Source organism: Vanderwaltozyma polyspora, genomic scaffold, assembly GCF_000150035.1.
Source record: "Vanderwaltozyma polyspora DSM 70294 KpolScaffold1073 genomic scaffold, whole genome shotgun sequence".
In the NCBI taxonomy this organism is placed as follows: domain Eukaryota; kingdom Fungi; phylum Ascomycota; class Saccharomycetes; order Saccharomycetales; family Saccharomycetaceae; genus Vanderwaltozyma; species Vanderwaltozyma polyspora.
This window is the reverse complement of record NW_001834625.1, coordinates 6094-25464: the sequence shown is the minus strand read 5'-3', so window position 1 is coordinate 25464 and position 19371 is coordinate 6094. Positions and strand designations below refer to the sequence as shown.

The following is a 19371-nucleotide window of genomic DNA, read 5'->3' as shown; positions in this document are numbered from 1 at the left end:
TTACTATTCGAATGTTCATTTTCTAAGTAAATATATAATTTATATATCTATTATGCATTATTGTAGGAAAATTTTGTCAATATTATGATGACGATGAGGGTTCATGTACTTTTGTTTGGGTATTTAAAGAATTTTTGTTTTTCCTACAGCAGATATGTTGTTACCAACTGCCTCTTGTAACCAAGAAAGTTCAATTCTACTAACGTTCCGTGCATAACCTTTGGTGGTGAAAACATATTCAGTGTACATGATACCAGGACAGTGTTTATTTAAAAATAGCATTGAAGATGGATGAACGCTGATAGTTTCACCAGTGGTAACTGTTCTATAAGACCTGTCAGGCATACCGATAGCAGTGTTTTTAGAAAACCCAGTTAAGAAACATTTTAAAATACTATGTATTTCTTCTTCATTACCTTTCAATTTATTATCAGTTTCGTCATCATATCCATTTTGGTTTGTGTCAAATAGTTTCTTACAATACAGTCTTATTTGTTCTCTAACTTTTACGACATTTTTGAACCCACGATATGAAATACAAAGCTGCTTACACCATTCACTTTTTTCCCCACTGGCATGGTTTTGTTTATTCAACTCGTAGAAATAAACGTCAAACAATTCTTTTAACATAATCAAATCACCAAATCTTCTACCGTAAATACATAGAGAGTATCTACGTTCATTAACTACGTCTCTTTCTTCAGGCTGTGGGTTTAACAACAAGTTTTCAACACTTAAGCATGATACAATATCAATGACCTGAGATAAACAACCCATTTCAGAAGCTTTAATCAATACGGAACTTAGATGTGGTTGCAAGGGCAATAATGCCATTTGATTACCACGATTGGTTATTTTACCACTGTCGCTTAAAGCACCCAGTTGGTATAATTCTTGTAGCCCTGTAACTAATTCGTCTTTGCCAGGCTTTTCAAACCAAGTCCAATTTAAAATGTCGTCAATACCAACTTTTTTTAAGAGTAAAACTGGTGAGGTTATATCACTTCTAGCTATTTCAGGTTCTGTTTGTGTCGGTAATTTTGAAAAATCTTGTTCACAATATAATCTAAACGACTTACCTTCATCCTCTCTACCAGCTCTACCACTTCTTTGCATTGCACTTGCCTGAGAAATTGGGACAGTTAATAAAGTTGCTAAACCCAATTGATGTCTCCATACTTTGACCTTACGTAAACCAGAATCAACAACATATCTAACACCTGACACAGTAACGGAAGTTTCTGCAATATTTGTACTAAAGATAATTTTCCTCTTAAAACCTTTTAATGGTAAGAATACTTGAGCTTGTTGACTTGGAGATAAAGCTGCATATAATGGGGACGCAATCATCAATGGGACTGAATTTTCCTTTTGAATTTCTTCTGCTATTTTATTAATAATAGTCACAGCTTTATCAATTTCTTCTTGACCTGGCAAGAAGCATAATACGTCACCAGTAGCTTCCCTTAGATTTATTTGTACACAACATCTTATGACTGCATCTACAATATCATCACAAGGTGCTTTTAAATAATATTGTGATACATTGAATTTACGACCTTCAACGAATAGAATTGGGGCATTGTCGAAGAAGGAGCTAAATTTATCAGCTTGTAAAGTAGCAGACATTACTATCACCTTTAGATCTTTCCTTTTGCCATTCAACAAATATTTTAAAAAACCTAAGATCAAATCTGTTAATACGGTTCTTTCATGAGCTTCATCGATAATAACGGTATTGTATTCTTTTAATTCTTTATCCATCATTAATTCTCTCAGCAACATACCATCAGTTAGATATTTAAGTCTTGTTTTGTTACTGGTAGAATTATCGAATCTGACAGAATAACCTACTTGGTCACCGACGTTACAACCATGCTCTTGTGAGACACGAGTCGCTAGATTGACAGCAGCCACTCTACGAGGTTGTGTAACAGCAATTGAACCATGAATTTTTTTATTTTTATACAATTCATCTAATAAGAATTGTGGAATTTGAGTAGATTTACCAGAACCTGTTTCACCAATCAAGACAGTTACTTGATTTTTATTAATATATTTCATAATTTCATCTTTATTTTTAAAAACCGGCAGAGTTTTCCTAACATTCAAAAGCTCATTTGCTCTAGTCTTTAAATTTTTATTTGATTGATGCTTAAACCTATCAAATTCATCGTCCTCGATATCTTCTTCTGCAACCTCTTGGAAAGTTATAGTGTTCTCCTTATCATTATTCCTCTTCTTGAATGGGTTAATAGCTTTATTATTCGCTTTCTTGCTGGCATTCTTCTTATTCTTACCAGAGGCCCTACTCTTTGCTGGCCCAGGAATCTTACCGTGCATACTTTAAAACTATTCTATTTTGTTCTATACTGTTCAGTTCTAAAATTAAAGCCCTGCTCTTCTATAAACCAATTTTAATTTCCTATATAGCAAGCCCACACAAATCACAACGCCATCAAAGCGACAGTAGATAAATACAAATAAACAAGACCAAAACCCTCACAATCCAACAATATTCAACTAGAATCTAAATATAATTGCATGTATGCAGGTACATATCATCACATCTTTAAACTACTTGATCTCATCTCATCTCATCTAATCTCATCTCATCTCAGCTATCTCATCTCATCTCATCGCATCTTGAAGCTTCAAAATTCGTCCTGTCTGCAATTTTTCGAAATTTTTCACTTTTGATGATTCGGTCATTGTTGACGATGGACATTCATGAGATGAGATGAGATGAGAATTGAATAACAGTTTCGACCGTCTCTCACTCTACAATGGAATGGAATGGAATGAACTAGACTTAACCATATTTACATTACTCATAGAAAACTCTAATGGTTGATGATTCATTGATACTTTTTTGTTCTGCAAGGTTGGTAGGATTAGGTTTTAAATAGGTTACCACTCTTTTATATTGATTGTTCTCTGGAATCTCATAGCTTCTGTCTCAGTTGAACTGGTACTGACGTATACAAGACACATACTATATTTGCAAAAAAATAAGGTAAAAATTAAAATCATCAGATAGGATAAAATAGATTATAATCATTTGGATACGGAGAATAATTTTTTGTCTTGATCGTTGTGTTGTAATGTTCTGTTATTGATATATCATAATCCTATTTCTACCCTTTTCTTTAAATTCAATTACAAGGGCTTTGAATATGTGTATATATATATGAACACACACTCATATATATATATATATATATACTTCCAATAGTTATCAAAGATGAGTAGGTTTTCTCTGATGATGTCAGTGGCCATACTAATGACAATTTCGTTAGTATTTCATATCATTCCAAATATCACTACGCCGGTGATAGATCATTTGATGTTATCCCAACTTGATGGTATCCAATTTGGTGTATTTGGTTGGTGTAATACAAAAGGTCATAGTATGGGTTGCAGTGGTCTAAGTATAGGCTACCGTTATCCCCAATCAAGTTTATTAGCTTTAAAATTTCGTTTGCCTTCGGGGATTAGATACTCGGTGACAAGACTTTTAGTGGTCCATCCTATTGCATTGGTGTTCGTATTCGTACTTTGGTTGATGAGTTTATGTTTATTCATAGAAAAGTTAGGAACTTCAACTTCCTACACCTTAGGTGTAGCTTTGTTATCTTTGCCTACTTTCTTAATGTCCTTATTGGCTTTCTTGGTGGATCTGCTATTGTTTGTGCCGACCGTGTGTTGGCCAGCATGGATGGTATTGATAGTGACCATCTTCATTGCCATATGCTGCTCTATTCTATGGTCTTTAAGAAGATCGGCAATCATGATCAACTATGAAGCATTATATTCGACTGGTGATCAAGATAATCAAGTGGAAATGGTATCGCTTCCCGATGCACAAAAACAAAAACTGATAGATATGAATGAAACCCATGATTCTGATTGGAACAGCAGTTTAATGCTGGAACCTGAATTAACTTATAGAGTACCTTAATACAATAACCATTCATCTATTGTTCCATACATTACCATTTAAATATCAAGGCATGTGACTGGTCATAATATACGTGCATATATTAAAACCCAAAGAAAAAAAAATATAATCCAGCTCGAGTTCGAGTTCGAAATCATGAACTATTTCAATACCAGTTGGCACAACACGACAAATACACCTTAGGATAGGGTCTCACTGGAGCAATTTGACTATATATCTGGTAGATTGAGCCATTGGTGAAATATACAGAGATAACTGACGACCTATGAATAGATTTAAAACTGAAAATATCTAATATACCTTTTTTTTATCTGTGTGAGCCATCCTCTAGTTTTAAAATAATTGAAGATAATGGTAATTTCAAAGGTGGCTTCAAAATGTTCACCTAAAAATGTTACACAGTCTATGGTTTTAGTACCGAGCAGGAACATTGCATCAAGAAAAGGTTTTGTGAAACCAATAGATCCAAAAGAAATTATTCATCCATTTTATAGACCATCTCAAATTGAAGAATTCACATTATGTAGTACTGAAAGAAACCCTTCGTTAATGGATGGTAAGCCAGTTTTTCCTATCAGTTTACCACTGTTATCAACGTCTGTGTTACCTCAGTTGTTATATAAAAAAATTATATTCCCTAGTGTACGTAATATTGTGCCTTGGCTAAAGAAGTTTAACTATATTAGAATAAAAAATTACTCTGATGAATATTATACAATAGATTTCAAACCTTTGGAAATGCCAACGGTTGAATCGAAATTAACAATTACAAATTTCCCAGAATTGAAAATTTTAGTGGATTTATTAGAAAATACTAATGGTGGCAGAACTGACATACACAATTTTGAATTATGCTTAAACAATATTTTACAAAAACGAATGTCAACTAGACTATTTGTGGAAGATATATACATATATCTGATTCAAAATTACGTCACTACTATACCTAAATTAATATTAGTGACCAAATCGATTAAAAATCATTTAAATAATGGTATTGATCATTTATCCATCTTAGAAAAATTGGTGAATGAAATACTTTACCTCGTGCATTCAAAAAAGTTCACCATGGATTTGGTACTCATGAACACTTTTAATGGTTTGTTGAAGGAGGCGGACAATAAATTTAATACCCATTCTTCTAAATTTGGATTTTCAGAAACGACAAAAGAATCTTTACTAATGTTATATATTCAAGCAGAAGATATTCACTCTAGTAAAGAATTGCTAGGAAACTTGATCTCAAAAAAAAGTTATCCCAAGGATGAAATTATCTTAGCATATTTGGACCTCATTAATAAGGCTGTTTATAAGAGTAATCCAGAAAATGCCATTTTGCAAAGGTTATCCTACACATCTAATTTTTTTAATATAATAAATCACACTACAAACCCTGAGATTTTAAGGTTTTTTATTCATAATTCAAGGCATTTCAAGGAAATCCAATGCGTTTTGGATATGATACTAAAGAAAAAGAATAGAAAGGACATTGTATTACCACTATGCATAGATCTAATTGAAAAAACTGTCTCGGTTTCTGACTCTGCAGTTTCAACTTCACTAAACTTAACAAGATTAAGTGATTATTTTGAGACGATGTTAGGAATGAATGTTCGTATTGAAGCTAAAGAAGTTTTTATGAAGAAATAATACAGCAAAAAATTTCACCTTATTGGCAAATTACATTGACAAGAACCAAATTACTTTGAGTGATAAAATGATAGTAGAATTTTTTGACACCACGAAATTTAAAAAAAAAATCGAAGGATTAGGCTGTAGTGTCTTTCAAGATATTCAGAGAACTAAATTTTTTGATAAATATATTTTTACAAGGTATAATTCGTTTGATATTAACTCAAGGTCCAATATCCTTATTTCTGTTGATAACCAAGAATTATTGTTAGACTTCCTATTTCGTGAAATAAAGATAATGGAAAAATCAGAACCAAATTTAGTTGTCAACATTTATAATCAATTGCAAAAGTTAGGTACTTTGGAAACTGAAACCCTAAAAAGTTTGAATGAAGCAATAGAAAAAAATGATAAAAATGAAATAAAAGAAGTTGCAAATAAGCTTCTGACTGCCTCTAGAATATAATCTGCATTTCATATAAAATGATAACATTAATTGATGTTACCTATTATTACATGTATATAATCAAGATTAAATAAATAACATTCATAGTTTAACAAGAAATTACAAATTTCATAAAGACAAATTAATCCCAAAAGCAAAAAAGCTCATAAACTTATGACTAGATATATATATTAATTACCTACGTTATTATATTAAATTTTTTACAAAAGTTAATTGAATCATTTCAAAACCTTACCATCAACAATTTCCTTAGAGACACCACCAGCAACAACTGGTTTATCCCAAGCCCACATGTTGTTAACGAATTCCTTTTCTTCTTCGTTAGTTGGGTCCAACTTGGTGTAACTGTAAGATTCCCAATCTGGAGCAACGTCGAAGGCTGGAACACTGTCTTGACCTCTGACCATAACAGCACCAATGATACCGTTGTTGTTGTTTTCACCATAGACAACCATGGAACCGAACATGTACTTGGTAGAAGCAGACAATCTGTTGAAGAAACCACCGATCAAGTTGTTAGACATGAAGGTTTGGGTCAATTCATCATTGTATTTGTATTCAACCTTCCACAAAGAGTATTCTTCTGGGTTGTAATGTTCCCAGAACCATGGCAAAGCAACTGGTCTGGTGTCTTCGTTAGAGTATTGTCTCTTCCATTCATCTAAGACGAAAGTAGATCTACCTAAAGCTTCCAAAGGATGCTTTGGTTTCTTTTCAGCTGGAGCTGGAGCGTCAGCTTCAGCAGCAGCAGCCTTTGGCTTTTCTTCCTTCTTTGGCTTTTCTTGTTGCTTCTTTTCCTTCTTTGGTGGAGTGAAGACCATAGCTTTGTCAATTGGAGCCAAGTTAGCACCAGAAGCCAAGACGATTGGAGAGGCAGAGACAGTAGAGTACCATCTCATCAAGTGTGGGTACTTAGCTCTAGTTTCTGGACCAGCGACGGTAGTCAAAGCAAAACTCCAAGTGATAGCGGAAACGACATCGGCGAAAGAGATACTTTCGGTAGCCAAGTAAGTGTATTCCTTTAATCTAGCGTCGAAGATAGCAGCGACAGTTTCAATGAAAGCCATACCTTCGTCAGCAATCTTCTTGTTGTATGGAATAACACCCGTAACTGGTAAGATAGCCTTAGCGAAGTTAGACATCATATCGGAGAAACACAAAGAAGCCCATCTCATGATGGCAGCTTCTTGGTTCATGTTGGCACCCAACAAGGTAGCCTTAACCTTTTCATCATCGACCAAATTGATCACTAAATTTCAAACAGAAAGATTTGTTAGTAAACTAAGAATTCCATCAATATTGACAATTAGTCAAAAGGATGCAGTTTAATTCAACTCGGTTCAATTTAATTTAATTTATCAAAAAGAAAAAAATTAGGACAAAATATCAGAGTAAATGTTATCGACATATGAGATTTTACCATTTTACACCCATTCAGACAGGGATAACTGTAAAATATTGAAAAGTTTTCTCATCATTATAATGTCCTAATAGCATTGACAATTAAATAAATTAAAAGCAATCAAAAAAAATACAAAACCAAAAATAAATTAGAATAGAAATTCAACATACAGTAATAACAGATAGCAATAGCTTCAGTTAATTTGAAACCTTTGGCAGATTCGAAAGCTGGGAACTTCTTCAATGGGAACTTGGCAGCGAAGTCAGCATCAGCAGTTTGCAAGAATTTGACATCAACATTCAATTTGAAGTGTTCGACAATAGCCTTTGGAATTAAGGTTCTTGGAGATGGGTTAGTGTATAGAGTACCTTGAGACATCTTTACGAATGTATATATGTAGTTCTTCTATCTCAACATTGCCAATTGATAAAAGAGACGAAAGATGTGAAAGTAGGTGTATATATATATAAAAATATATGAAAATGAAAGTTGAAACGAAAAGTAAAATATTAATGATAAAAGTGACAAGAAGTAGAAGATTGCTGTATGAAAAGTAATGCAATTGTAAAAATCTTATATACTGTAGATAAAAAACTTCGAAACGTTGTTGGGTTTTTCGAATCGATGAGAAAAAATTTTCAGTTTAGAGAGATGAGATGATGAGATGAAAAATTGTTGTGCATTAAGTTCTTGCTGGATCAAACAGTTCAAAGAGACAGGTCTTGTTTGTTAGCTTTGTTCTGGCAAAGATGAGACTTCGAGAGAAAGAAAAAAAATTTTCTTGTTGTGAGCAAGTGAGAGCAGAGCAGAGGCAGTGGGAGCAGTGGTAATTGTCAAATAAGCTAATATGGTATTAGGTTTAGCTTATTGGTAGTGTTGGTAGTGTTGGTGTTGTCTTTTGTTTTCAGCTTGGACAGTTTGACGATAATAATGTGACACAGACAGATAGCAGCAGCGTACGAGAAACAGCAACAGCGACAGAGAGAGACGTGGAGGACAAGTAACAAAAAATAAAAAACTTGAAAAAAGAAACGTTTGAAAATTTTCAGTTAGGTTTCGAAATGCAACAAAAGAAACGTGAGAAATGTTATCTGGTTTGTTTTAAATCACGTGATGGTGTCATGTGACTCGTCTGTGTTTTCTTTTTGTTGACATTTGGGAATAAAAATTATGAAAACGTTAGTCCCATCATAACAAAGCTATAGGTCAATTTAATGTTTTGTTTCAAAAATAAAACATTAAAAAAATTGAATTTTGGTCTGGTTTCGTTTTTCTATTTGAACTCTTTTTTCTTATATGCGCGGATATATCAGTTATATTAGGCGATATCAAAAAATTGAACTGTGCTTAATCTATTATATATAATATATTAACTACTATTCAGATATATATAATATATATGCATCTGCTCCAAATCAATTGTCAAACTAGATACATAGGTACCCCCAGAACTAAATGCTAGACACCGTGTACTGATATGTATAAGTCTGTGCTGCTCAAACAAGGATTTAAAAGTTTTGGCTTATTTCAAATTAGATACTATAGACAGAGAACTAATATTACCAATTTATCTCACATTCCAAGTCTGAGGACTAAAAATATACAAAAGACAACAGAATTACTGCAACTAAATGTCAATTCAAAAAAAGATGAAATCGAAAGTCTGAAAAAATTGGGTTTTGATTTAGACAATACCACTTTAGATGACGATGGTAATGGAAATTCTAACTTTGATGATATTTTAATAGAATATTTGAAATTCACAAGTTCTGTTTATAAAAAAAGTACAAAGAGTTTGAATAAATTGAAATTACAACTAAAAAATGCTGATCAACTCGAAGGCAAAACAAAATTGAATATTTTGATAGATTTTTTACTAAATGAATTTAGAATTGAAATTAATATTTATGAAAGAGAAGGAATCAATGGTCTTGAAAAAATGCGTCAATATAACTCAGATATCGCAGAATTAAATAAAGATATAGACGATGAAAATTATTTACTATCTCAATTGTTCAAAACTTCGGAAAATATTCAAGATGACAACACCAGCAACAATGGAAGTTTATTCAATAATGCAAACTTTATTTTTAATATTTTATCAAATATTAAAAAGGAAATTAAATTACCTTATATCATCAACGAGTTACCAATTCCTGTGGAACAAATAGCTGAGATTTTTGAGATTTCAAAACAATTACCACTCGAATCAGATAGCATGAAAGGCATATATCTATCTGGTAGTATCTTATATGGAACCGGGAAAATTAGAATGGATCCAGTAAATGAATCATTTTATATCAATTCATTAGTTAAATTTAAGAAATATGATCAAGCTTTACAACTTTTCAATTCTAGAAAATTAGAGATAAATCAAAGGTGGTGGTACGAACTTGGAATGACTACTGCTTTGAAAAGTAATAATATCAATACATTTGATAAATTACTTATTGAAACCGATAAGAATTTTAATACTAATTCTTATTTGAAACCAAATATTTTAACTTTAGCTGTAAGGAAAAAAATTCAACTTGGAAATTTAAACGTGGTTGATAAATTGATGGATAGATTCATTAAATGTTTACAAAATTTTGGTTATGATAATGTTGACTCTCCAAAAAAACCATTTATTCAGTTTAATGATGAAGATCAAGCAAACGAATACCTGAATGCAATGGTAAAACCAAATGTATCTGATATGGCTATATTGTTATCATATCTAATGCATAGGAAAAATTTAGACAAAGCAATACAATTGATTGAAACTATTATAGCTTTACCTAATTTGAGAAAAAATGACCTAGTATTTGTAATCAAATATAACAAATTAAACCTATTGAAGAATTCTGCATTATTAACTGATCGTATTTCAAAAAATTACATTAATAGAGATAAAGAAGCTAAAGCTACTTTGAAAAAGTTTGAAAAAGTGTTAAGTGAGTTAATCGAAGAAACATATTCTAATTCAGTTTATAAGGATTTTTTCTACGAATCATTCGAGTCTCTTTCTGAAAATCCAGTTCTTACTTCCATGCTACATGATTTTATAACAGAGTATCCATTAAGTGCTTCAAAGTTTAGCGATTCCCCTGATAGACTTCAACAATTATTCAAATTCCTATTAAAAACAGATTATTACAATAAAGCTATGAAATTATTAAATAAGGTAGAATATCTAAATTCTAGCCAAAATGAGAACTCAAAGGAAATTGACACATCTTCTAACAATTCGTTAAGTGCTATTCATTATGGTGAGTTTTTGGATTATTATTTAACTAAATCAATTAATGGCTATAAAAGAAAATCAAAAATTTATAATGATAAAGTTGGTGAACTAGTTGAAAGAATGGAAAAAAACAATATAACTATCGATTTTGAATTTGTTTCCAAACTATTAACGTTCTACCGTCAACATAGAGATTTCAATAATTGCTTCAAGATCATAAATCAAATTCTTTCAGCAAAATTAGAAGACCCTAAAGATAGTGAGGTAATTGATGAAATTCCAACTGAATTGTATATGGAGATCTGGGAATGCTATAGAAGTTACTATAAATACTTTATTGATGTAGGAGAAAATATGAATCCAAAAAGTAACTCCAATTCATGGAACACGATTGTAAAAAAGACTACAGAGGACACATTTGTTCACCCAACACACTCATGTAGGGAACTATTTAATTTGTTAGTACATCAAGATGAAATATTACCAAGTGAGAAGTTTTATAATGTCATTATTAAAACTATGCTCAGTGGAAACGATTTTGCCTCTCTCCCACCTATTTTAATCTTTATGTATGAGGTTCATGGAATTGTCTTGGATAAAAAGATGTCAAAATTCGTAATGAAAGGTTTAGAAAGGGCATATATCAATAGTCATCTTAGATCAAAAGGAGCATCTGTAGATGTGAATAAAAATTCTCTGGAAAATGTTACGAAGCATATTAAACAAATTAAAGAGAGTGGTAAAATACTTAAGGATATCCAAGAGGATGATATACCTAATTTTAAAATATCGGAAGAGGTCATTAGACTTCTGAAACACCATAAAACTGATGTTATACCTGAAAAAGAGGTAATATCAGCTGCATCTTCAATGAACATAGATAGTCCCTTATTAAGGGATATACTTAAACCTGTAAATAATCTGCATTAAATTACATAGTAATATATTTACTTTTTGCCTAATTTCAACCATTTTGGAACCTTACCCGTAGATGTCGAGTTCCCTGAAGATGATTTTGCATTTGGTTGATTGGTTTTAACTGTATTACCAACATGAGTGGAGCTTTTATTATTATCCAATTTCACATCATCTGCTTCTTCAATGTTCTTGGCGTTTGAAACTAGTGCCTTTTTAATAAATGGACCTTTGCCATCTGATTCAAATAATAGTAGGGTTTTTGCAACAAATCCTAACGTTTCAGTCAATTTATCATCATTATTTTCTAAAAGTTTATAAGGATGTGATAATCGAAGTATAAATTCTGTTTCTTCATTTATCAAAGATCCTTTCACTATACTGTAAACTGTAGCCATGGTATCATCCGGTTTAAAAGCTACTTCAATATGAGTTCTATCAGGAAATCGTACCCTAATTACGCAATCCACAATTTTAGTTTTCTGTGGTAACCCTTGTCTTTCATATTGTTCCCTTAATCTTTTAGTCAACAATGGTCCACCAAGTGTACCTGCCTTTCTTGATACAATGTGTTGGTATATTTTGGCATGATCTATTGTCACTTTTAATTCGTCTTCTTCGTCTCTATTTGCCAATTCTGAAATGTGCGAAACGTTGGAAGGTACATATACGGAAACTTTATGAACCTCACGATGTTTACTAACATCTTCCATTTCAGCATTCATAGATGTTTCTTCCTCTTTGGTCTGAATAACTTTTGCTACATCAACTTCTGGTTTTTCAGTCTTCGAAAGAGATTTGACGCCACCAATATTTAACCTAAGAGATGTTGGTGTAGAGATACCTAAAGATTCCAACGAATGGGCTTCAAGTTCATCATATCTCAATACTTTACTGAAAACTTGTAAAGAAACAGTGTCTGGATCTAAATCCCAATCTTGATCTTGTGCAAGTGTATTGATTACTTTTTTCAAATTTTCTTTATTATTAACACTTAGAACCAATGGCTGAGACCCTGGAACTTGTAACTTTATTTTCAACAACTTTGGTTCATCAGTTCCATGAACCTTCGATAAATTTGGCTTTTTGTCTAACTTTAATTTAACACCAACTGGTAAATTTAAAAATACAAATGGAATGTCCAATGCAATTGGGATATTTGCATGGAGCAAACACCATTTAGCAGCTTCATGATCTTCAGTGATCAATTTAAAGTACTGAAGACTTTGTAGCAGAACCCCATTTAAAGATGCATTTGGTGAAACTTTTGTCCTTAAAGTATCAAAATGGTACGTGATTGTAACCGATGACATATTTCACCTTCTGTAATCAATAGAAACTCTAGGAAAAAAAAAGGACCAAACCTATAAAGTTCTAAGCTTGAATACACTGCCACTCCAATGTTTTAGACCTTTTATCCAAGCAAATGTACCCAAATTTATAATGATTAATAATAACTTTTAATACCTTCGAATTTAAGCTCTTGCTTGGCTTTTAAAGCCTTTAAAGGTTTCCCTCATCTCAAACCACGTGACCTTTTCTTTCGAATCAGGCGATAAGGATATTAAAACAAATAATTCGATGATGTGAAACTAATTAAGGTTAAAAGAACGTTTAAAGATTGATATATTGATATATATTGGGACTTTGGTGCTAGTGAATCCATATTCAAGGTTCACATAATTGCTGAATTTACCAGATTGATATTTTTAGTAGTGGTGATCCCGTATTCCAAGAACGTTTCGAGGGATTATATCACTAATAGCATAAGATACAGCAGTTTATAATAAAACATAGGAATAAGGATAAAGATAATACTAGGATAAAATATAATAAGGTTATAAGATAGCATTGGTTTTTTTTCAAGTTTACATAAGGTATCTAAAATTTAGACTGATCTTTGGCTAGTGAGACGCTTTTCAAGGGAGTGATAGAAATATAAAATGTTTAGCAACCCTTCAACTAGGTTGAGGGATGCTATTATTGAAGGAAACCTGCTGATTGTGAAGAGATTACTTCGACGGTTCCCTGAACTTTTAACAAATATCGATTCAAGTAATGGTTGGAGCTCTCTACATTATGCTTCATATTATGGTAGATATTTAATATGTGTTTTTTTAATTCAAATGGGTCATGATAGACATGAAATTCTTAAAACTTTTGATGGAGACACCTGTGTTCATTTAGCTTTAATGAATGGTTACGAGCAAACAACACATTTATTATTGCAACATTTCCCTCAATTTATAGATAAGAAAGGAAGCTTTGGTAGAACTCCAGCACATATTGCTTGTATGCATGATTACCATCAATGTTTGAGTTTGTTGGTTGGTGTTGGGGCAAAATTATTTTTACCTGATTGCAATGGAGATACACCTTTACACATCTGTCTTGAGTTTGGAAGTGTTAACTGTATGAGGCTTTTGGTGCTGGAAACCGAAAATATCGATGATCAGATAAGAAATAACGATAATTGGCGACCTAGTGATGTTGCTATCACCTTTGAAATGATGAAATTATATAAGAAGTTATTAAAAGAATCTAAAGCATCAGGGGTTACTAAGAAAACAAGCTTACAGTCATTTAGAACTCCAATCCTACCACAAAAAACTGCATTTGAAGATGGTCCATCTCCTATTTTAAGCATCAATTCACCTTCTTTAGCATTATTTTCTCAATCTAATCAACTACCACCGTTACCAAGAATTTCTACAAGCAGGAAATCTTCATTTGCCAATAATGCTAAGTCACCTATAGTTAGAGATACAAGTTTCATATCCATGTTAGCATCGGTGGACACATCTTTAAGTAGTCCAATAAATTCAGTACCTAAGAAGGATTATAACATAACTAATCCAATAGAGAGAAATTCTACTGAAACTTCGTCAGAAATATCACCTCGTAAGAACGATTCGAATGGATCTAAAGAAAAATTAGAAGCAGATACTGGTTTATCTAATACAATTATGCAAAGTGCAAGCAATTCTAATTTATTTAGCAGGTACTTGAATTTAAAGCACACCAATGAGAATGACAATCCAGTTATTACGCCGGCGGTTAGTGATCATAGACCAGACACTAGGAAGGGTCAAATCTTGACCAGTAGTTCAACTAATAATAGCTTTTTATCTACACCAAGAAGAAAATTATCGTTATTAAACATCCCAGTGTCCAAATTAAGGGAAGACAAAAAATCAAACAGTGAACATGAGAAAGCTAGGTCCTCATAATTAAAATTTTCATTCATAGACATTCATACATATATATACATAGATATATCACCTATTATAATAATCGAATACAAATACGATATTTATAAGGCTTTTCTTATTTTTATACAGATAAAAAAAATAAATAATGAACAGAGAGGGATATGAATATATATAAACGTAATTAGTAACAACGTGATTGATTCCAGGAGATTTTAGAAGATTCATAAATTAACGAATTCTTAAACTCCATGTAGATTTTACTAGAATGAAAAGACAAAAATTTCCAATCCATACGACACTATTTCAATTATTTTTTAGCAGAAGCAAAATCAATACCCTTTTGAATGTTCTTCTTCAAAGTTTCTTTACATTCTTCCAACATTTGTTCTTCTTCAGCAGATACAGCACCAATTGGATGGACCTTTTCGATACCGTTAGCACCTAAGGTGACTGGGGAAGCGAAGAACTCGATACCTTCAGACTTGAATAATGGTGAGTCAACGAAAGATGGTTCAACAACATCCTTTTCACCAGCGAAACCACGTAAAACGGAGTTAGCAAATCTTGACCCAGCCAAAGCCATGGATAAAGTAGCGGAACCAGCACCATTCTTAGCCTTGACGACTTCATCACCACCGAATTGAATTCTGTGGATCAAAGCTTTCTTTTGATCTTCTGGAATGCTTTGATGTTGAGTTTGAGATAACAATGGGATGATGGTAATACCGGAGTGACCACCGACAACGGTGACCTTTTCATTTGTTGGATTGGTACCAACGACTTCAGAGATGAATCTTGAAGATCTAATGACATCTAAAGTGGTAACACCGAACAATTTCTTTGGATTGTAGACACCTTTGCTCTTCAACACTTCAGAAACAATTGGTACAGTTGAGTTAACTGGGTTAGAAATGACCAAAACAGCAGCGTTTGGAGCAGCATCAGCTACAGCAGATGCCAAATCACGAACAATTCCTGCATTAATCGAGAATAAATCATCACGAGTCATACCAGGCTTTCTTGGAACACCAGCTGGGATAATAACCAATTCCGTATCCTTTAAAGCATTATGTAAACCATTTTCATCTTCAGGAGTGAAACCATTCACAGTAGAATTGGTTGGGATATGAGATAAATCAGCAGCTACACCTTTAGCACCTCTTAAATCATATAACCTTAAATCAGTGACTTTTTCATTCAATTTCATCAATAAGGATAATGGTTGGCCAATACCACCAGCAGCACCTAAAATACTGACCTTGTAAGGATTAACTCTTGAAATTGAAAAGGCACGTTTAGAAACAACTCTTGATAGCATTCTGACTATGAACAATGATTTGATTTTGTAGTTTGTTGAAGTATGAATTGAATTGATCGGATAATCAATCTATTTTATTTTATTCTTCTTTTATTCTTCTTTTTATATATAACAATAGATTCCTAACTGAAAGTTTAATTCAATCAAAGGATTCTAATCAAAAGAAGGGGGGGGGGTGATTGGAATAGAGGGGGGGGGGGTAAAGCTAGAAAGGAGAAACTGAAATGCTCTTGTTGAACTTAATTTAATTTAATGAAATCAGAAGGATATAAAATAATTACACCAACTAATCAATTCTTTTATTCTTGAGCTTTGTTTTTGCTTAATTGTTAAGGTTACAAACAGAATCAAGTAATATATAATGCAAACTGTTTCTTACGAAGAGTAGATGAATTGACAATATTTCCACAATTGAAGGTCTTAGTTGCTCTTTTATATTAAAAAAGGATGAAAATTTCTGGGAAAGGGCCTGAGTCTTGGTGTTGGTCTTGATGGGAAAATTTTTTGAATTTGGTTTGATTTGAGCTTTGAATCAAAGGGAAGTTCTTGTTTGAATCCTTTAAAGAAAGGATGATATTATAATTTACGGGAAGTTTCTGATTGGTTCGGAATTGCGAAAGGTTTGTTAAGTTTTGGGATGTTTTGTTTGTTGGATAGGAGTGATGGATGTAGTTCTTATTATGATCAGTTTATTTTACTTTTTGGTCTGGTCTGGTCTGGTCTGGTCTGGTCTGATATTTATTTCTTTTCGATGTATGACTGGAGAAATGGTTCAATAAAATCCCTTGTTGGATTTTAAGTATGAGGTCTTTTTCATGTGAAATTAATTAGTTTTAGTTTATTGTCTTGCTATTTATTATATTGTTATATACTTTGCAAACAAAATAGTTACTTACATAAGGGTCTAGCTTGCTTGTGTATTGCTTATTGATGACGTTAAATCTTGTTTTTGTTCATTAAAGTTGGTGTAGAAAAGTCGTGAGTGGATTGGATTGGATTGGATTGTGTTGTGGAATTTATTTCCTCTATTGTGGAGCTGATGACGAGTCAACCTGCTTATCAACTTCTTCAAACATGTTATCGACACTTAGTCCACAGTACAATTTCAATTGACGTCTTGTCGATGGGATCAACTTGACTCTCACTTTAACATTCGGATCGTTTAACTCTGTTGATAGCCTGTCATAAGCTTGGAATCTGTGACAACCACCAAATGCAAAATAAAAACTCTGTCCATTTTCTCTTACACACATCACATCGATAGGTGGCAGTTCACCATTGAAATCTGTAGCTTGTTCCAACGAACAAGTTTTACTTGCCATTGGCACACCTTTCATAGTCGAAACCATAGCATCGATTTTTTGGTAGTCCAAAACTGGTGCAATTGGTCTTCTTATCTGTGATAAAGGTAGTTCTGTAACTTTTAAATTACTGCTTTGCATAGACATTTTTTATTCTTGGTTGATTAATATTACTTTATTCTTGGTTTGGTTTTCTCAGTTCTACATGATAGAACAAACTAATAAAAATATACTTCAAGGAGACAACTACAAACTAATTTACTTGCTTTATATATGGTTGATTAACCAGAAAATTACAAACACACACGCTTCTCACTAAAGCTAGCCTTAGTATCTTAAATTGCACCATCAAACACATATACAATATTCAATAAGTACATCTAGTTCGTATTAATCATCATCATCTTCTATGAATTCGTAATCATTAAACAGTCTAGTTTATATTCCATTACAAATACAACTACAACTACAAATACAATTACAAACTAGATATACACCTTAAAAGAAAACTCAGTGTGAACAATCGGAACTAGTATCATTAGTCAATGTATCGAACTGGCCAGACATTATTAATTAAGTGGGAGTTCGGGACTTTGGCATTTTACAAACATATAAGGATTACGAACATAATTCCAGTTATGTCCAGCTTGATCCGGGTTGCTTCTCATAATTAAATTCGTCATCACGTTGCTGGGCACAGTCAACTAGACTAAGACCAAAGCTTTGAATCCCAGTTCTTGTTCCATCATATATGTGCTCCCAACAAGGGATCGATTACACTTGCAATTACGTTTACAACTTTTCTTGATCAAAATGGTTAACAACTGACAAAAAGGATAAACCTAAAAGTCCATTTCATTAGACTCCGATTTATTTAATTAACCAAGACAGAATCCAACTCAGGTAATACAATTACGATTACAATCCAGACAGAGAGTGTGTGTGTTCACATCTACCCTCTTGTATCTTCAATTACATAAACCAAATGGAATAATCGATAGGCAACCCATACAATTACGTTGTAGTGTTGCACATTCCCTCTTAATACATATATATAAACGAAAGAAGCATAGAATACTGGCTTATAGAACAGTAATGCCCCTCCTCCCTCCAATGTACATTAATGGACCCATCCCACTTCCTCCCCTCCATATCCGTCAAGAGCTTGCAACAATAACAACATGTTTCACTCCTCTTGATTGCGATGTTGGTATACTTATATACATATACATACACATATACATAATTCGAGTGTCGAAATGGACTAGAATGGAATTGTTTCGTTGTTGCAAACACTAGCATGTCCTACCTTTTACATCCACAATTATATCTTGGCTACCCTCTTGGACAGTGAGGGTCTGGGGTTATCCCATCAAATGTAAGTTACAAGCAGTCACGTTGCCTTCACTAGCAACTAACAGACTGATCTTAAAGCCTTTGATTGATCTTGTTCTTGTTCTTGTTCCCATCAGTGGGAGGGACTCTTTATACTATACTGATGCCATAGTTAATTTTTCATCTTGATATCAAATTCTTGTAGTGGACAAGGTGAAAAAAAACTAAGATTGCAAAATCAAAGCTAACAATTGTAATGCTACAGGTGTGCACTTGAATGATATAAGAGAGATCTGAATATTGGATTGAAGCTGGACAAAGATCTTGGGTCACATCAATTGCAAGTTATTGGGATTGTTGGTTTATTATATATCAATTGAGACAAGAGCTTTTGGTATTTCGAAGAGTATTGAAATTGTTCTCTTTATTTGGCTGTAACTATTAATACCAAATTCGATTTTACTTTAGTTTACTGACTTAGGTTACATCGAGAAATATATACACATATACACACATATACACATACATATACACATATTCAAGAAGCGTGTTCGTTTGGAATTGATGAAACTTTTAAACTTATGTTTCGGGCTCTCTTCTGCA

General features: G+C 32.8%; 9 protein-coding genes across 9 annotated transcripts, besides 1 other annotated feature; 4 read left to right on the top strand and 5 right to left on the bottom strand.

Moving 5' to 3' along the window:
• Positions 1-123: 123 nt before the first annotated feature.
• On the bottom strand, positions 124-2343 carry DHR2 (RNA helicase; the record flags this gene model as incomplete). The annotated part of the gene is made up of 1 exon (XM_001643536.1): positions 124-2343. The coding sequence occupies one exon, from the start codon at positions 2341-2343 to the stop codon at positions 124-126; it is 2220 nt and encodes a 739-aa protein (XP_001643586.1).
• A 901-nt stretch (positions 2344-3244) lies between these two features.
• Positions 3245-3961, top strand: RIM9 (Rim9p; the record flags this gene model as incomplete). The annotated part of the gene is made up of 1 exon (XM_001643535.1): positions 3245-3961. One exon carries the CDS (start codon positions 3245-3247, stop codon positions 3959-3961), a length of 717 nt encoding a protein of 238 aa, XP_001643585.1.
• Positions 3962-4312: 351 nt separating this feature from the next.
• Positions 4313-5611, top strand: AEP1 (Aep1p; the record flags this gene model as incomplete). The annotated part of the gene is made up of 1 exon (XM_001643534.1): positions 4313-5611. The coding sequence occupies one exon, from the start codon at positions 4313-4315 to the stop codon at positions 5609-5611; it is 1299 nt and encodes a 432-aa protein (XP_001643584.1).
• Positions 5612-6277: 666 nt separating this feature from the next.
• TEF4 (translation elongation factor EF1B gamma) lies at positions 6278-7839 on the bottom strand (the record flags this gene model as incomplete). The annotated part of the gene is made up of 2 exons (XM_001643533.1): positions 6278-7308; positions 7632-7839. The coding sequence occupies 2 exons, from the start codon at positions 7837-7839 to the stop codon at positions 6278-6280; spliced, it is 1239 nt and encodes a 412-aa protein (XP_001643583.1).
• Positions 7840-8938: 1099 nt separating this feature from the next.
• On the top strand, positions 8939-11617 carry SOV1 (Sov1p; the record flags this gene model as incomplete). The annotated part of the gene is made up of 1 exon (XM_001643532.1): positions 8939-11617. The coding sequence occupies one exon, from the start codon at positions 8939-8941 to the stop codon at positions 11615-11617; it is 2679 nt and encodes an 892-aa protein (XP_001643582.1).
• A 17-nt stretch (positions 11618-11634) lies between these two features.
• UBX4 (Ubx4p) lies at positions 11635-12915 on the bottom strand (the record flags this gene model as incomplete). Its single annotated transcript, XM_001643531.1, has 1 exon — positions 11635-12915. One exon carries the CDS (start codon positions 12913-12915, stop codon positions 11635-11637), a length of 1281 nt encoding a protein of 426 aa, XP_001643581.1.
• A 630-nt stretch (positions 12916-13545) lies between these two features.
• AVO2 (Avo2p) lies at positions 13546-14832 on the top strand (the record flags this gene model as incomplete). Its single annotated transcript, XM_001643530.1, has 1 exon — positions 13546-14832. One exon carries the CDS (start codon positions 13546-13548, stop codon positions 14830-14832), a length of 1287 nt encoding a protein of 428 aa, XP_001643580.1.
• A 289-nt stretch (positions 14833-15121) lies between these two features.
• MDH1 (malate dehydrogenase MDH1) lies at positions 15122-16132 on the bottom strand (the record flags this gene model as incomplete). The annotated part of the gene is made up of 1 exon (XM_001643529.1): positions 15122-16132. One exon carries the CDS (start codon positions 16130-16132, stop codon positions 15122-15124), a length of 1011 nt encoding a protein of 336 aa, XP_001643579.1.
• A 1025-nt stretch (positions 16133-17157) lies between these two features.
• Positions 17158-17580, bottom strand: SRX1 (sulfiredoxin; the record flags this gene model as incomplete). The annotated part of the gene is made up of 1 exon (XM_001643528.1): positions 17158-17580. One exon carries the CDS (start codon positions 17578-17580, stop codon positions 17158-17160), a length of 423 nt encoding a protein of 140 aa, XP_001643578.1.
• Positions 17581-19332: 1752 nt separating this feature from the next.
• Positions 19333-19371: a sequence feature (Short protein (Kpol_1073p5, EDO15719.1) was converted to a misc_feature.).